General features: G+C 40.9%; 1 protein-coding gene across 4 annotated transcripts in view; it reads right to left on the bottom strand.

The window, feature by feature from the left end:
• NPAS2 (neuronal PAS domain protein 2) overlaps window positions 1-18,593 on the bottom strand; it is a 77,305-nt gene that overhangs the window by 18,132 nt on the left and 40,580 nt on the right. For all 4 annotated transcript variants that reach the window (XM_044433866.1, XM_044433853.1, XM_044433860.1 and 1 more), the window contains 6 exons: window positions 16,242-16,362; window positions 14,799-14,912; window positions 9,507-9,625; window positions 8,325-8,407; window positions 4,500-4,606; window positions 646-793 (listed from right to left, as the gene is read on the bottom strand). In XM_044433866.1, coding sequence (XP_044289801.1) covers window positions 646-793; window positions 4,500-4,606; window positions 8,325-8,407; window positions 9,507-9,625; window positions 14,799-14,912; window positions 16,242-16,362 — 692 coding nt within the window. The remainder of the gene's footprint in view (window positions 1-645; window positions 794-4,499; window positions 4,607-8,324; window positions 8,408-9,506; window positions 9,626-14,798; window positions 14,913-16,241; window positions 16,363-18,593) is intronic.

Below are 18,593 nucleotides of genomic sequence, written 5' to 3'. Positions count from 1 at the left end.
CAAAACAGTGTGTCATAAATTTACATTTCAAAATACCTATGTTTGAATAGGTAAGGTATTACTTCCAGCTTCCAGAACAGCCAAATACATCAATTCAATGGTGTCAAACCCTACATGTTCCTATGATCCCAAAAAGATATGTTCTTTTATATACAAGGCACAAGTGTCTGGCATGATTAGTGTCTGCTCTAATATGGATTTCCTCTATGGCTCAAGTCACACAAACAAAAAATATTGCAGAGATGGCTTCTGTTGCAACTCCATTGAGACGGGACTAAACCCAAACAATTGCCATAGGGAAACTGCATTATAAAGCTTCCCAGAGTACCATTTCCTTGGTAAGTATAAATCAAATGAATAAAAATCAAAAGGTGAGGTATAAACCAAATTAATAAAAGCAGCCACCATGTTTTCATGTATGAACTAGGATTTGGAACTTCCATGGCAGAGAGAATGAACACATCCTTCCCTTGCATTGAGTTCAGTCTCCCAAAGCTAAGAATTTGTTGGCTGTTTCTTTTCATGTGATAAGAGAGCAGGAAGACACAGCTGTACTGTTTGCATCCCTTAACCCATTTTTATTTAGGCCTGTTCTGCACTGGAGAACCTTACCGATTGCTACAACAGCAGTGGCATTTCCCATACCTTACTACTGTGTGGGTGCATACGATGAATTCTGGCTTGGAGTTCCACTGGTGGTAGGTGATATAGTAATGTGTTTGCAGCCAGATCCACTGCTGTCCTTTGGTCAGAAACCGGTAACAGCAGGACTTCCCTTTGCCAAACTGCATCACTATTTGTGGACAGAAAAATTGCATGCTTGTCATATTGTAACAGAATTCTAGATCCCTAGGAGATTTCCCAGCAAACTATTAAAAAAAAAGTATACAAGACTTTTCCTTCTGAATGTGGAGAAATGTGTGTTCACATAAGCAGTATCAACACACGCACACAACCCTGAACCATTTGTTTGCATGAGGCTTCATCATATTCAGCGGGGCCATCGGCCTGAGGGACTGATAAGGCTGCCTCAGCCACTGCCACCCTTTTTGGCTCTGGCCTCTTGGCAGAGCAGCAGAGGCACAGGCTGGGAGAGAGGGCTGAGTGGCCGGGGGACTGGCGAAGGCAAGGGAGGAGATGGGCAGGGGAGCAGAGGGCCAGGAGCAGCGGAGAGGAAGGGGGCGGGGCCAGAGTGGCTAGAGTGGCCAGGAGGAAGCGGACAGGCGGGGCCACCGGCCTGAGAGACTAATAAGGCTGCGCTCAGCCACTGCCAGCCCCTTTGGCTCTGGCCTCTTGGCGTCGTCCCTTGTCTGCGTCCCTTAGCTGAGGCTCAGGCTGCCCACGGACTCCCTTCCCTGAGAGGCTGAGGGTTTGGGGGGGGGGGTTGTTTGTTTTATTGTTTTTCGTTTTATTGCTTTGTTTTTCTTTGTTTTTGTTTTGTTTTGTTTTTTGGTGCTGTGCTGTGCTTTGTTTTTCCTCCAATTTAAATTTTATTTTATCCGTGTGTGTGTGAGAGGTTTTTTTCAGGAGAACTGGGTGAGTGAGGGGTATTGCAGGACAGACAAGGCAGGGGACCAAGGTAGGGCCTTGAAAGAGTTCCCAATGGCAGACCAGGAGATGGCCTTGGCAGGAGTCACAGGTGTTGCTGCAACATGTTCACCCTTCTCCCCCAGGAGAGGCAGGGTTACACTTGCCCTTGGTGCAAGCTGGTGGTCCTGCTAGAGGAGGAGTTGCAATGCCTGAGGGCCAAGAGAGCTCTCCAGGCCCCCCAGGAGCAGCCCCCCTCTGGACAGAGGGTTGAAGGAGAGGCCAAGGGAGGAGCATCCAGGGAGACATGGAGATATGTCACCCAGCACGGCCTCCTCCTCCTCCTGGCACCAATCTGGAGCTGGGAAACAGGTTCTCTCCACCTGGGGAGGCTGGGGCTGATAAGGCCTCAGGGGACCAGCAGGACCCCCAGCCTGGGACCACAAGCGGCAAGGGGGCCGCTGCAGGAGAGGTGAGGGCCAGGGCACGGCCACCCACCACCACCAGAAAGACACAGTGGCAGGTGATTGTTGCTGGGGACTCCCTGCTGAGGGGCACTGAGGCGGTGGTGTGCCACCCCAACCTGGAAACAAGGGAGGATTGCTGCCTGCCGGGTGCACACATCCGGCATGTGAAGGACAGAGTGGAGCATCTTGTTCACTCCGGGGGTCACCGGCCACTCCTGGTGATCCATGTGGGCACAAATGATGTGGCCAGGCAGGGTGTGGTCGGGATCACCAGGGACTTCGAGGTCTTGGGGAAGAAACTCAGGGAGCTTACCAGTCCGGGGATTTGGGCCAGGAAGGGACAGGAGGGTCTCCGAGGTGAATGACTGGCTTAGGGTGTGGTGCCAGAAGGAACACTTCGGGTTCTTCAACCATGGCACCCGGTTTCTTGCCAATGGACTTCTGGCAAGGGATGGGTCGCACCTCACGAGGATGGGGAAAAGGTTCTTTGGAGATGCTCTAGCGAGCTTCGTCCGGAAGACTTTAAACTGAGTCGGGCAGGGGGTAGTTTCAGGCCCCCCAGAAACATGTCTGCACTGGACAAGTGTGGGGGGAGGATCAGGGCTCTGGGAGCAGCATTTTAGAGGTACTGCAGGGACTGACACTTGGTGCAATGAAAGGCAAGACTGGAAAGTGAACATAGAGGGGTATCACCTTTTTAGAAAGGACAGGAAGGGAAAGAGGGATGGGGGCATGGCTTTATATGTCAGGGAAGGGATAGGATGCAGTGAGATAGAATGCAGCACAGATGGGGATTCGATAGAGGCAGTCTGGGTGAAACTTAGGGGTTTTGACAGGGAAAGAGACCTGACAGTGGGGGTATGTTATCGCCCTCCAGGTCAACTTGAGACCCTGGATGATGTCCTGACTGACCAGATTCTAAGAATATCTCGGGGGAGAGACACAGTAATTATGGGAGATTTCAATCTCCTGGATATTAGTTGGGAGACTCACTTGGCGGTGACAGCCAGGTCACGTTGCTTCCGAGAAGCTATAGAGGGAGGGTTTTTCACACAGAAGGTCCGAGAGGGGCAGGAACATCCTTGACTTGGTCTTGACCAATAGAGAGGAGCTGATAGGTGAAGTACAGATTAGGGGAGCTCTGGATGCAAGTGATCACTCCATCCTTTACTTTGAGATGAGGGGACTGGGAACGTGCAGCAGGTCGAACACTAGAAGCTGGGACTTCAAGAGGGCCAACTGAAGGCCAGACTGGGGAAAGTCTCCTGGGACAGGTTACTGGAAGGTAAGCGAGTTGAGGAGGGGTGGATGGCACTCAAAAGGGAGGTTTTGGAGGCGCAAGCCTTGACGATACCTCTAGTTAGTAAGGTGGGGAGGCAGAGGAGAGCGCCGCCATGGATGTGAAAGGAGGTGGTTAGAGGGATTAGATGAAAGAGGAACCTCCGTAGGAAAAGGGTACTGGGGCAAATAGACAAAAGGGTATACAGGGAGGAGGAGGCCTGTTGCAGAAGGATTCTTTGCAAGGCTAAGGATGATTACGAGCTGAGACTTGCCACGAATATCAAGAGCAACAAAAAGGGCTTCTTTCAGCATGTAAATAGGAAGAGGAAGGGGAGACAAGTGGTGGGACCACTAAATAAGGAGGAAGGAGATCCAGTGACTGATATGAGGGAACAGGCACAGATGCTAAATGACTATTTTGCCTCTGTGTTCTCCCCAAAGCTGGACAGGGGAGATCCACATAGATTAGATGAGACCAGGGACTTAGGGTCACAGATTAGAGTCACCCCTCTAGAAGTCCAGGGGCTCCTCAGGGCATTGGACATTACAAAGGTGCCAGACCCTGACGGATTACACCAGAGTAGTTAGAGAGTTGGCCGGGGTTCTCTCACACCCGCTGGCCTCCATTTTTGAGGCCTCGTGGAGAACGGGTGACGTTCCAGAGGACTGGAGGGTGGCGTCAGTGGTCCCAATTTTCAAAAAGGGTAGTAGAAGGGACATGGGGAATTACAGACCTGTTAGCCTTACGTCCATTGTAGGAAAAAGAATGGAAAAGCTCATAATAGAGAGAGATCTAGTGATGCTAGATAGGGAAGGGAGGCTGACAGCTACACAACACAGCTTCTGCAAAAACAGGTTCTGCCAGACAAACCTTGTGGAGTTCTAGATGGCTAGATGGAGGGGATGCAGTGGATGTGGTATACCTGGATTTCAGCAAGGCCTTTGACAAAGTGCCCCATGATATCCTGGTGGAGAAACTGAGGAGTTTTGGGATACACCAAAGCGCTGTCCGGTGATTAGGGCATGGTTGACTGACCGAAAGCAGAGAGTAACCATTAGTGGGGAATCATCGGGATGGCAGCCAGTGACAAGCGGGGTCCCCCAGGGCTCTGTCCTGGGGCCGATCCTGTTTAATCTAATTGGACTTTAGATTTTACTCCCATCTTTGCTACCACACAAACTACTACCGCACATTTCACTGAATAACTATAATATGATACTCACAATGTTCATGGCATCGTGCTAAGAGCTGTAAGTCATCTATATGATAGTAATCATACCCAGAAGTCCCCAGCACTTCAAAAGGCAAATATCCTATAATTGGTGGTGCTCTGTATCAAGACCAAATACAGATAATTATATCAGACAATTAAAAATAACAACAGCAGCACTTCCAGCCTCCTCAAAAAGGCTGACATTTTTTATGACTACAAGTGAGAAACTATTTGTGACTACCAAGTCACATCTGCTCATGTCCCAGGAATTCCCCATATTTTCTTCCCCACTGGAAATCTGTTCTTCCAGTGGACAGCCAGCATTGAATCCAACCCATTCTGCATTACAAGAGCTGAACAGGAGACAAGACCTCTTGTGCACACCTTGCCAAACTGTGCTTGTTTTAAATGCTTGAAAATAAATGAAGAAAAGTAGAAAAACAAAAGGTGCAAGTAAAGCAGCTCTGGAGAGCGACGGAAGTAATTAATTCATAACCACAAACACACAAGCCACCAGACATGTCTTCTAGCAAGAAGAATAAATCTTTTGTAGATTTTCTTTTAATTACTGGCTTAAGAGTATTAAAAGACAAGATAGTGCAATGTAGCAGAGAGCTTTTGCTACTGTATAGTATAGAAACCAACAACAACAACAGCTTAATTGCAGCTGCTACAACAACTGCTGCAATGACTTAGAAAAATATGCAATGTATGTTTTAAAGTGGCTAAGTCTCAAAGTACATCACAGCAAGAAGGCTCCTCATAATTGTAAGAAGGCTATTAATAACTGTTGAAGTGGGGAAAGGACAAGACACACTGCTTATAACAAACAGATTAATCTTAGTTGCATGAGAGGCAAGTCTTGAAACCTACAGCATGTAAAAAACCAGTAGGAAGGAATAAGAGATGTTTAACTCTTTCCCTGCTCATTGCATTTCTAACATTTCTTTCTCTGCTGATGCACACGGTAGTATGAACGATGTTGGATAATCTGTTATGAGCTTGGTAAGAGGCTATAGCCCTTGGTAGACTACATGCTTTCCATAGGTTCAGCCCCAGACGGAGGGACAAGTGGGGATGTGAAACATTCCTGTGTGAAGCTATTTTCAGTCAGTGTAGCAGACAAGCCTCATCCAGATGGATCTATGGCCTAACTTGGTAAAAGGCAGGTTCCTTTGTGCATTTCTCCATGTTGGTGTTTGGTGAAGAGAATCCTGCCACAAACCTTTGCAAGGAAAAAGGAATGAATGGAATTCCCAGGGCTTCTCAAAAACAAACTGCAAGTGGTCACAGACTAGTGCAGCTAGTTCCACTGGGAATACTAGTGACCTGAGTAGAAACATTCATTATGTCATTAAGCAGTGTACAGATTATTACTGTGCAGTAAAGAAAGAGCTTCTGCCTTAGAGATATAGTGGTGATCACCCAAAATTTGCTTCAGAAGCTAACTTGTTAGCAAGTGTAAAAGAATTCCAAGTCATTTTTAACATGACCTATTTTAAGAGAACATAATTTAGAGGAGAGAAGCAATGTGGATAAAGCCCTAACTTATTTCCCCATTCAGTATTTCTCTGCTTCAAATCGCCTCAAGAGCAATTTCCTCCACAGGGTTTCAGGTATATCTTTGTAAAAATAAATATGAGACTGAAACCTCATGGAAAGAACACTGCTGGGTAGACAGAAACAATTTGGATCAGAAAAATAATGGACGAGGAAAGGGGAAGCACTCTCTTATGTGTAGGTTCCGAACATCTAAAATATATTGAAAGGAAACCCTTGCTGAAAAAGTATAAAAAAGAACACCATCCCTCTAAAGTTAAGTATTTTGAATTCCATCTATCCTACCGAGACGGTTACGCATATGCATCTTTCCCTCCTGCCCAGAAATCTGTGGGATTTTCCAATGCTCGTTCCAGTGAGAGCTGCCAGGTGTCATCTTTTTGGCACTAGGACAAGTATTTCCTCTACTCCCAGGCATTTGATGGCATATAGTGAACTTCTTAATTTAGTTATTTTACTGAGTCTTGTCTTTTATTGTTAATTATTTTTGGAGTTTTAAATTGCTTTTCAACATTGTATATGTTAATCCTTGCAGTAAGATGTCCTGAAGTTCTTTTCTTTTGCCGAGAGAGGTGCCTAAGAAATTATCATCATCATCACTATTATGATGTGCTTGCCCTTTTCAGGTTACACCTCTGACATTTGCTATAGGGCTGAAGTGGAGAAGCATTCAGATTCAACATCAAAACAAGGGAGTGTTTTGAGGAAGAAGGGAGGATGGGCGTGGAAGCTTCTGCTTCTCCTTTAAAATAGCCACAGCTTAGTGTGTGGATCATCTTAACTACGGTTAATACAAACAAATCATGACTTAAAGTTGACTTGTTTCTACAAACCGCCCATAAAATTAATCCTAGTGTGTCCAGGTTTGGATGATGTAGCAAAGTTAAAGAAGCTTCTTCTTGCAGCTCTATTAGGTTAGAGAGGAGGAGGAGGAGGAGTATCTGAGCCCAAAGAAAATTTAGGCTCACTGTCATAATTAGTAGCCACTTAGCATTACATCCAATAAAGATGTACGATGACCTCAAGGTATCCCTATAAAAGGAAGCAAAGAATGCTAAGAAATATATAGTAACAGAAAATAAAAGTGACTCCTGACTTAAAGACTTTAACAGATTGTAAGAATGGCCTGTGCATTAAGACAGAAACACATGTTAGGGAATTCTGGTTGTATCCAATGTTCTGCTCATGCAGGTCAGGGTAAATGGTTTTCCCCACACACCTAGTGCAGCCATTTCCTAGTCTATTCTGGAAGATCTCTCAACCCTCGGTGGGGTCCAGCAGGAACCTTAAATGGGGCTGGGTGGGAAAGACAAACTGGCTACCATGATTTGTGGAAGACACTTTTTCAAAGGGAATGTGCAGAGAAGAACAAGTAGGAAGGAAGATTATCTAACACCTTATCCTGCACACCAATATTCCCTGCAAATGGTTTCCTCACGCCAGTTAATAGGGTTTTTTCCTTCAGCCAAGTTTTGAAGGCCAAAAATAAACCCAGCAAGTAAGTGGCAGGTACTACCCCCTATTTTCTTTTACAAAGACTCCTACCCTCCTGCATTCATGTTTTTTGGGGAAATGCATTTGCCAAGGTAATGGGAATCCTACCCTATGCAATATTCTCCTATATCTGAAAATACCCTTACAACAATGATATTGCATTGTAGAAATATGTACGTTTCTTACATACATGGATTGTCTCCTTCCAGATATCCAACAGAGTCAAATTGCTTTGTTTTATTATACTGGGCAGTATCCAACAGGGCACTTACACTCCTGTTGATTCTTTTATATACAGCCATTTCCTTTCTGCTAGTGGTGCTCAGTGCTTGTGGAATCCAGAGCTTGTCATTTCCAGGGGCAACCTGAAATGAGCAGAAATGCTTGTTTCTGGAATGAGACATTTTAGCAGAGCTTACATAAGGCAGCTGCACCAACCTGACCTAATCCAGAAATAAGAATTTCTGCTTATTTCAGCACTTCTTCAAGGAAGTACTAAAACTCTGTTCCCTAAACTGTCAGACTCGAATACCTTTTGGAGGAGCTCTTCAATTGTTTAAAAATATATAAAAAAGCATACACTTCTTTTTATAATTCACATATCCTCAACTTTTATGAAAATGAATGCTAAGAAAAAATGTTGAACTTGGTAAAAGTTGCACTTGGTTCCCTACCATCATACAAATATTGACCATCAAGCATAGAATAGCATTAACTAGTTTACAAGAACAGTAGCAAATACTCATGGAATCATTAAATATATTCTTCTCTTTTCACCAACCTGTGATCCAGAAATAAAAATTTCCATTCCAAACTATGTCTCGAAGTAAATTCCTCCAACGGTTCTTCAACTGTGCACATTTCCTGTATTAGAATTGAATTCTGTTAGTGAGACCAGTGCCTTATCTCCATTCCATCTGCCTTTTTAAAAATGTCAATGAAAAACATGCAGCAGGAATCAAAACAGAGGATTAAAAAATGCATCCAACTAATAAACAGTGAGATACCAACTCCATCTGGTTTATATTACGTTTAACTGATGCCAGGCTTATTATTCTGCATAATAAAATGATAGCACACGACCCCTGTGAAATGATTAAATGATATGTTTACATTCTGCATACAGTATTGAATTCTTTTTTTCAAATTGTGCTACTATTGGTGATTTAATTAATGCATTTTATGTTTACCACTGCCCCACAAAGAATAACTACATGTTTTACATGTTAGATGGATACTGTTGAAAGCCACCTCCTGCTGAGTGAAGTTCACTCCAGTTGAAATTAAAAGAGTTCAAATCACAGATTGGAACCATCATGTTGAGAGTCTCTGGACCTGGCAGGTTTTGGGAGAGGTACAAGCACTGTAGACAATATTGGCAATTCCCGTGAAAAGCACTCTTAACTATTGCTACTGAAGCAGAAGCCTCTTTTGCACATGGAGGCTCCTTTACGAGGTATCCCTGTGACTATTTTAGCATGTGGACTAGCCTATTTTATTCTAGGTTTGGGGGTTTTGCAGACTTGAAATGATCAATTCATTCCTATATCTGCAAACAATTTGGATAAGTACTAAATCAACTGGATTAAATAGCAGCTTATAATGGGAAGAGCCACATATTCCTAACAACATTTGCACTGTGGTAATGTGGGAGGATATCTGCAGATAGTAACTTGAGAAATTAGTGGCATCAACTCATGGTTCCTCCAGCTATGCACATTTCTGCTGTGGAATTTGTTACTTTCACAAAGTTCAGCATCATACATACAGTCAATGCATCATCCCCAAATGTTCTAAAGAGATAGTACATATATGCATGTTATCTGGAAGCCATTTGTTTTTGGAGAAGGCACAGGCTGCATCCATTTTCTTGACTTGTACATGGTCAGAACTGGGAAGTTAGTGACTGAACGCACTGATATTATGGCTAAAACTTAACAGACTCTAAGACATACACACTTGCCTTTAAAAACTGAGGCGTTGCCAGCCGAACAGTAGCAACAAAGCAGACTTGTTTTCCTAGTGGTGTTCTGTAACCTCTTGGAACAGCACCATCAAAGCCATTACAAGTGGATATAGGCACTGGATAAGAAAATTACAAGACAAAGAATTGTGCCTCTTAGTGCATTTGTTCCTACTACTTTATACATATGAAATGCACTAATGCTAGATAGCCCTGGGAAGTATACAGTAGAGCAGGTGGAGACGGGGAGGATTCCGAGTGAGAAGCAGTGGGTAGAAGAAGGCTGTCCAGTGAGAAGTAGATGCATGGGGAATCATTTCAAGTGGGAAGCAATAGATGGAGAGAAGTTCTTAAGTCAAAAGCATGTAGATGGGGGGATTTCAAGGGAAAAGCAACAAATGAGATGAGGTGCTGAACTCCACAGGCAGTAGTCTTTTTTCTGATCTTGGAGCCCACCTAAGAGGAAAATAGCTGAGGTGGCAGGGCAGGGGAAAACAGATGTAGGGGTTAGCAATTCATCCCACCTGCTGCCATTTCACTTGAAACCCCCCTGTTATACAGCTGTTAAGCATGATCCACCTTTGAAGATAAGTAATAAGCTTTATTATTCATTCCACTCTCAGAGATGTCATTAACCCTGCTCATGATAAAAGAAATGCTATACTTTCTTGGTCTCTAAAAGCTGCTTTCTGGAAGGAAATGCTTTTGCTAGTTGTTTTTCACCTGTAACAGTGATGGTTTAGGCAGCAATCTTATCCTTCCTGTTCACCCAATGGGACCTGCTTCTGAGTAAACACGTATAGAATTGGGCTGTTACTTTATAAAGCAGAGCTGTAACAAGAGATACTGGCTATTATTTACAAGCTTGCAAGTTTTTTATTGATTTTAGTCCCCCATTATTTAAAAATAAGTTTGGTGATAAAAAAAGCTATATTGCCTAAAGAATTATGATTTATGTGTGTGTTTGTGTGTGTGATATATCTTAGTGCTAAAATAAAAAAATGACAGCACAATTCTACACATGTCAAGCCTTGCTGAGTGCAATGGTGCTGCCCTACCAGAACAAGGCATGGGAATATAGGATTGCAGCCTGAACCTAAGGTAAGAAAGCAGAGGCCTGTGAAAATTAACCTGATATCACTTTTAATCAAAAATAATCTGATATGCAATTCAGATAAATATTGGCTTAGGAATCTGTGCATAGTGTTTCCACACACTGAATGGGGAGGTGGAACCATACTAAGCCCTGTATAATCATGCAGTCAGTATAAATTCTTAGTGCAGTATGTTGATTGTCATTCCTGAAAAGAAAGGTGATACAGCTGGTAGAGGATATTTTGCTAAAAACCCAGTCATATCCAAATTAAATCACAGGTACTTCACACCTCAATTCAGCATGTGTTTTATAGTATGCATTACAGTATTTGTGCAGTACTACCCGGAGTACAGAATGCACTACTCTGGGTAGTACTACACCCACTGTACCTACTCTGACTACAATTTGTTTCTTTTATAAGACTTAAGAAAATAGGCTCAGTCCAGAGAAACATGTATCTAAAAAGGATCTCACATGAAGATTTGAGTTTTCATATGCTTTAAAATGGAGATATGCATTTACCACTATATCATCTTTGTGCTCATTTCCGGGTGTCTTACACAAATAACATTTTTTATCATGTCTGAAGGGAGTTTCTGGATTAAGGCATCTGGCAATGTGTGCAGAAAGGGCGTATTTTATAGCAACACGTTCAGTATCACATGAAACTAAGATTGCACATTTTGCTGCTGTTTATAGGTTTTTACATTGTGGGAGATCAATGTTTGTGTTATGTTGGGTCAATTACGTTTTGTACTCCGCAGAATTGTGGTTTGTGGCAAGCGCAGTGGGATTTGTTTAAAAATTGCTGAATGTGACCTATTTGGGCCAATGCCAGCAGCTTTTGAAGCATTAGTCCCTGGAGTGAATTCAGGCAAACAGCTGAAGGAATATCTAAGAAGTAATAACATGGAAGTAATAAAAGAGTGGTTTCCTTTACATATTTCTGCATAACAGCAGTTTATTAGGTCGTAGCAGTTCATTCTACAGTAAGTGCTATTGTATGAACACAGTACTAGGATAAAAAAAACCTCTGAATGTATTTTTCTTATTTATTCTAGTAGGATTAAAAACACAGAAAGGCACAGACTGGGAATAATGTTACAGCTTGTGCAGCAGTACATTTTCTCAGCCACATGTCAGCAAGTTAAGGGAATAACTGACATTTGATATAGTCCCAGGAGCCTTCAAGATTATGCATTTAAAGCCTCAGAAAGAATTGCATTCCCTACAGCACTACAATAACTGAAACACAAGTTAACTAGTTGGAATCAACTCTGCAAGTTCAAATCTTTCTGGATTCAAGGTTCAGCTAAATCAGGCTATATTTTTAAAAAGCAACAACAGCCTTAAGGGAAAGACTGAAAAATCTTATCGCACATTTGTCACGTCTCCATCTGCACAACTTTATCAGGAGTTGCACACATCAGACACGAGCTGAATAATATTCTCTCACAGAAGCCAGAATTTGCTTTCAACTGTTTATGACGGCGTATTGGGGAAATGGTGAAGATCCTAGTATGATTTTGGCTCATCAGCTCAAGCAGTAAAAATAGTGAAATATTGCCCTGGCTATTAAATATGCAAGTGGCAAGCAATATATTTCTCCTGAAGATATAAATTCTCAATTTTTAATATTGTACTCAGAACTGTAGAGCAAAGGTAGTGAAATACTGATGCAGGCAATGGATGCTTTTTTCTCTCATGTCAGTCTTCTTTCATTAAACTCCTTACAGAGGTAGCCCTTCCGGCAGCTCTGAATATTGAGAAAACCATAAATGCAGTAACTAATATGAAATCTGGGAAATCACCCAGGCTGGATGGATTTCCAGTTGACTGATCTAAAACATTTTCCAGCTTTTCTATCTCTAAAGCTTGATTGTTTATACAATTTCATTACTGTATTGGGATTTATTTTGTTAGCACTCAATGGAGTATATGTTACTGTGATTGCGAAGCCTGATAGGTTCACTTCTATTGTGCTAATTATCAACCTATTTCATTACCCAAAGTTGCCATTAAAATATTAGCAGCAATCTTGGCCAATAGATTGCAACAAGTTATTACAACAGTAATACAATCAAGCTTTAGTCCTACCAGACCTGGAGGGATTTATCAAAAATACACAGAGAGTAGATAATCTTGATTGATTTTTGTCCTGATTAGCACTCATTATGGATAGAACCAAAAAAGCTGCTAATGTTTCTCTGAATGTAGAAAAAGCTTTTGCCAAAAGTTACTGAAGATTTATTTTAGCTATGCTGAAAAATTTTGACTTCCCTATAGGACTTCTGAAATGGATCAAAATTCTGTAGTCAACAACAAGAACTAGAGTAAGACCTAATGGATTCCTTTTTACTTGGGAGAAGGTACCAGACAGAGATGTTCACTTTCCCACTGATATTTGACCTGCTTGAAAGCCCTGATGTGTGGCTGATGACCTTTCACTGTTTCTTTCAAAATTCCAATTGTCTATTCCAGCTTTGATGCAGGTGAATAATACATTTGCTTTATTTGTTTTGGTGTATTTTCTTACATAACAGAGTGGGGAATATAGATGTGCTAATATTGCCAATATCTTTTCAAACTGTGCTTAGTTGTGTATTCTAGCTCAGGAAAAGTAGAATGAAGAATTTGGAAAGAATTAAAAATAAAACTAAAAACAAAAGCATTACTATTGATGTTTGCTACTTGAAAAGTAACATGGGATATGCTTTCCTGAATAGTAGTTGCACATGCATCATCCACAGAATTTTAAGAACAACAAAAATGGCCCTCAAACAGGATGTATCGCTGTACAATCATATTCCACATAGCAATCACAGTAACAATGTGCTATATGGAGGAAGTATTTACCTGGTTCACACATGATTACCTAACCCATAGTTAACCCATGGCTTGTTGCCTTATCCAGCGATTATCTGGCAAACAAACAAACTGTAGTTTGTCTTCTTTTGTCTTCTGGGTTGTTTGTTTCCTGCTTCCTTTGCCCATTCCCTCCTAGTATTTAAAATGCCTTTGTGGTGCTGAAGTAATGGCATGTAGAACAGGTGGGTTTTTTGAACCACTCTAATTCATGGTTTCGGGTTCACACATAGCTATAACTAAGGAAGGCCTTGGCAATTATAGGCAGCCTATAAATACATGTAAATAAATAAATAAATTTAAGCAATCCAGAGTTAACAATAGAACAAACCATAGGTTTTCTTTCTGGCTGGGCTTGCATATCATGACAAGTGAAAACTCAACAATCCATGAATTAAATAAACCATGGATTAGTGGTATGATTGAACCAGGTCTTTGCGTTTTCTTTAGTATAAAACAGTTTGACTATTTACTAGAAAAATGTTGTACATCTACAATTGATTCAGATCTTTAAGAGGAGATTTTTGATTTTCCACAACAAATCATAAAACACACACTTGGTTCACATGGGAAATGCCCCTAGAACTTCAGCATTACAATCCACATTTAACCAGAAATAAATCCCACTAAGTTTAATTTGACATTTAGTTAGTGTGCTTTGTATATCATTCCAAGTAACAAGTTGCTAACTTTTTGGGAAACTATTCTGTAATGATATCCCCACTCAAATTTCCCAATTCTGTATGCTCGAAGGTCTGCCTCCATATAAACTTTTTAAAATATTTCAGTATTTTTAAACTAATAAACAAAATTTTAAACAATATTTTAGACTAGAAGCACTTACTGTATTATATAAATATTCACATTCTGTTTTGTACTGCAAAAGTTACAAAAACTATGAAGAGTTATAAAAAGTATATATTTGATTCTTAAAGGATTCTGCCTTTCCAAATGGATTTTAGTGTGACTGGAGGTCTGAACCCATTTTCTTTTTTGTTAACAAAAATAAAAAATAGAAAACATATCCTCATAAGCCTATCTTGTTTGGTCATCCCCTTGATGCATCAGCTGCCACAAATGAGCTTCTCAGCTAGTGCCACCTGCAAATCTTGGCATCCCCTCATGCTGTATATCCTGACATTTTTATCCACCCTTTGGCTACCTGCGCATGTGCTGCTGTCAACAACAGAGACACTAATTATGTGTGGCTTACAGGAATCACTGCATCATCACGAGTGGACAAAAGTACAATAAAGGATATGTTTACATAGATTTAGTCACAGCCTATATTCTACAGAGACTTGTACAATCATATAATAGTCAAGACTTACCATGGCTGCAAGATAGAAAATTCCCTACAAATTTTATGTATTCGTATGTTGGAAAGTCCTTTGGATTCAGGCTCCCTCGCAGAAGATGGCAATAAAATTCAAAAACATCATCAGCTGGAAAGCCAAAAAAAGTGTGACAAAATAAGTATTCTTTGCAAATCAAACAAACTGAAATCGTATAAATCAAGCATTTTTATGTATTATGTTATTATATTTAATCATTCTTTTTTCTTTTCAAGTAACTCATGGGGGATTCTCCTCTTCTCAATCTTTTCCTCATAGCAACAGCCCTATGAGGTACGTTGGCCTGCGGGTAAGTGACTGGTCCAAAGTGAGCACCATGGCTGGGTGGAGTCAGGAACCCAGAGCTCCTGAGTCCCTCCAGCTCTCAAATGAAAGAACCACAATGAGTTCAAGGACTTGCTTGTGGCTGCATTGGCCCATATTTTGTAGGTTGAATCTTTGCATGAATCTAGGCTGCTCAGAACTATAAATAGATATTTCTCATGCATTTTTAATGCTAAGGACTGAATTCATTCTTATCTAGTTATTCAGTACCACGCCATCAAAAAATCATGGAGATTTTATTTATCTATCTATTTTATTAAAAGCTTTTCTATCCCGTCCCCTACAGAATGTCTCAGGATGGCTTACAATAAACATACAATATATTGCTGTATGTGTGTGTATGCTAATGTATTTACATAATTGAAAGCAAAGAAATTGAAAAAATAAACTGCATACCTGGCAAAGTAAACCGTATACCTATTTATTGTCATCTCTTTTCTTTTTAGAGAATATAAAATTATTCTACATTTAGACAAAAATTTTTTATTTAGAAAAATTCAATTCTTAGAATTTTTCACAATTCTCTTGTAAAAAATAAACTTCATTAGAGTATTTCTGTACATGCTGATATTCCAAAAGAAGTGAAAGATAATCTGATCATGTTTTTCTCATATAAATATATCTATTCTTCAACTGAAACAACTCTTCCTTAGGTCACTCTTGAAGAGTCAACATAGTACTAATATAGCTGCAAATATATTTTGAAGTACAATAAAAGCAATTATTATAATTGTACAAATGAATAATTCAATATGGACTGATTCCCATAAGCCTGAAAGTTAAAAACAATATATGAACTATCCCTTTCAGATAAAATAGCTGCAATATACTCTCAAGCAAAACATTCATAAATATATCATGTACCGACCTTTACAAAAGAAACAAGTCTTAAACTCTTATGATTTTTGTTCAGTGACCATAGTAAAGTAACCTATGGGGACTGCATCATCTTACTATGACAAATGCATTCATGCATGGCTAATCACTCCTAGACTCTGAGCTGAGGTTGTGTGTTTGTTGATTTCTTGTTCTGCTTGATTGTGTATTTATCTATTCACAATAAAGTATTTTAAAAAACAGGAAAGCAACACTCACATTTTAAGTAATCTGATGAGACATTATCCATTAGAAGCATGTGAGATGACAGTATCTTATAAATGTCTGAATGTTCTTGTTCCGGGAGGAAATTTAACAAATTCTGATCCATTACATCACACTGTAAATAACAAAACAATGCTCATTATCAAAACACAGAAAAATAAGCATTCACATTATTTGCAATCATTTCACAATGAACAAAACTAAAGTCTACAACAAAAGGCCTAATTCCTAAATGACACATTCGAAGTGTGCATGTATGTCTACAGTTTCCTATTAATATATACTTAAACAGTACGAAACCACAACAGTGGGAATCCATAAACACTCATGTGTATCCTCATGTGTCAGCACTGGTGGAAAATCTGTGGTCCTCTGCATATTGCGGAATAACAATTTCCTTCATCCCCAAACCACTGGCCATGCTGGATGGAGCTGATGGGACTGTGGCCCAATAACACCTGGAGGACCACACGATGTTCATGCTTTCCCTAGGTTGTTTTGCCATTTCTCATATTTAACCCCAAGAAGGAACTTTTCAGGGGGTGAGAAGGGCTTCTCTGGGAGTAGCTACTTTAAAAAACTATTGTACAGGTCGGCTATAGGCAGGTAGCACTTTGGACCTGCCTTTTATCATAGTAACAACATTACTGTGTCTACTGCAATAACATGAATCATGAAAATAAACAAGTCAGACAGCATTACACATGTCCAAGAGCACATAGAAAAATTACTGTGAATACTTTTAAAATGTCATTAAAATTGTCACCCAATGAGAAACCGCCCAAATGATCTCATTGTGTCATTACAGCAGTTTTCTTGGCAAAGCCTGTACCTAATCTTTGAAGATGCTAAGGAGATGTTGAAATTATCTATTAGATGATGCAACGTTGGGAAAATGGGGACAACTTGATTGTACCTATTCTTTCTAGAGCCATGGAGACTGCTCTGCTCCTTGGTATAATGGACAGCTGCAGTCAATGAAACAGGCTGGATGTTGGCTGTATGATGGCATAAGACTCCAAGTAAAGATGACTGTGTATGCTCTAGAGCAGCCTTCCCAACCTTGTACCTTCCAGACACATTTGGACTGTAAGACCCAGATTTCACTCAATGGCCCTGCTGGATGGGAATTCTGGGAGTTGTAGTACAAATGCTTCTGAAGGCCACCAGGCCAGGGAAGCAGCCTTCCCCTGGAGCACATAGCCATGCTTATATCTGCTTTTTGCAGCCATGCAGCAGAGGTACTCTGGGGATTATCAACACTCCCCCACCAAACGCATCCCTGGTTTCCTCAAAGACTGTGATTTTTTTCCACATTGTGCTGAGGACAAAATTAATTGTCTCACAGCAAATTTTATCTGCTGAGGTGTCTACCTCCATCTGCCCAACTTTGTGGGATGAATCTCAGTTGCTGATGATGTAAATGAGGTGTTTGCTTCTCCTGGCTAAAAAAAAAAGCTAGCTAAGGAGGTATGACCAGGTTGCTCCTGGGAGTGTTAAATGCATTTTGGTATGAAGGGGTGCTTTCTGCTAACCTTAAGGAGGCAGTATTATGAGCACTCCTAAAGAAACCCACTCAAGAACCAACCATTTGCAAATACCTCTTTCTCAGAGAAGGTTCTTGAAAGGATCATGGCAGAGCAACTGCAGGCATTCTTGGAGGATAGTGCTTATCGTATTATGGGATTGAGATAATTTTAGTCACCCTCATGAATGATGTTCATTGAGAGAGGGACAGGGAATACAACCCTAATCTTGCTTAATCTCTTACCAGTTATAGATACAATTGGCATGGCATTCTTCTGGATGGATCCTATGAGCTGCACTATAGTGGTTTCAGTTTTATATGCAGGGTTCATTTCAAAGTATAACAGTGGATGACTATTCATTGGTCGCTTGGCAACTGAACTATGGGTTGCACAGAGTACTGTCTTATCACTAATATTGTTCAACATCTATATGAAGCCTTTGGAAACTGTCAAGGGGATACAGAGCCAAGGGTTATCAGTATGCTGATGACAAAGAATCTCCCTGTGACATCTAAATCAGGTGAAACTGTGTGAGTCCTAGATCAGTGTCTAGACTCAGTAATATGCTGGATAAGGGCCAATAAACTGAAGCTGAATCCTGAGAAGAAAGAAGAGCTGTGGGTGAATGGTTTCCAAGTCATTGTCTGCTTTAGATGCAGCTGCATTGTCTTAGAAAGACAAGGTTTGTAGTCTGAGGGTACTTCTCATTTCAACCGATCATGATGGCTTACGATGCCTTTTTATCAGCTTTGGCTGGGTTACCAGCCAGGGTCTCCTGGACAGGGACAACTGGGCAACAGTGGTACAGGCACAAGTG

The sequence above is a fragment of the Varanus komodoensis genome, unplaced genomic scaffold, assembly GCF_004798865.1.
Source record: "Varanus komodoensis strain SLA01 unplaced genomic scaffold, ASM479886v1 scaffold1, whole genome shotgun sequence".
NCBI lineage: Eukaryota > Metazoa > Chordata > Lepidosauria > Squamata > Varanidae > Varanus > Varanus komodoensis.
This window is presented reverse-complemented; position numbering and strand designations above follow the sequence as displayed.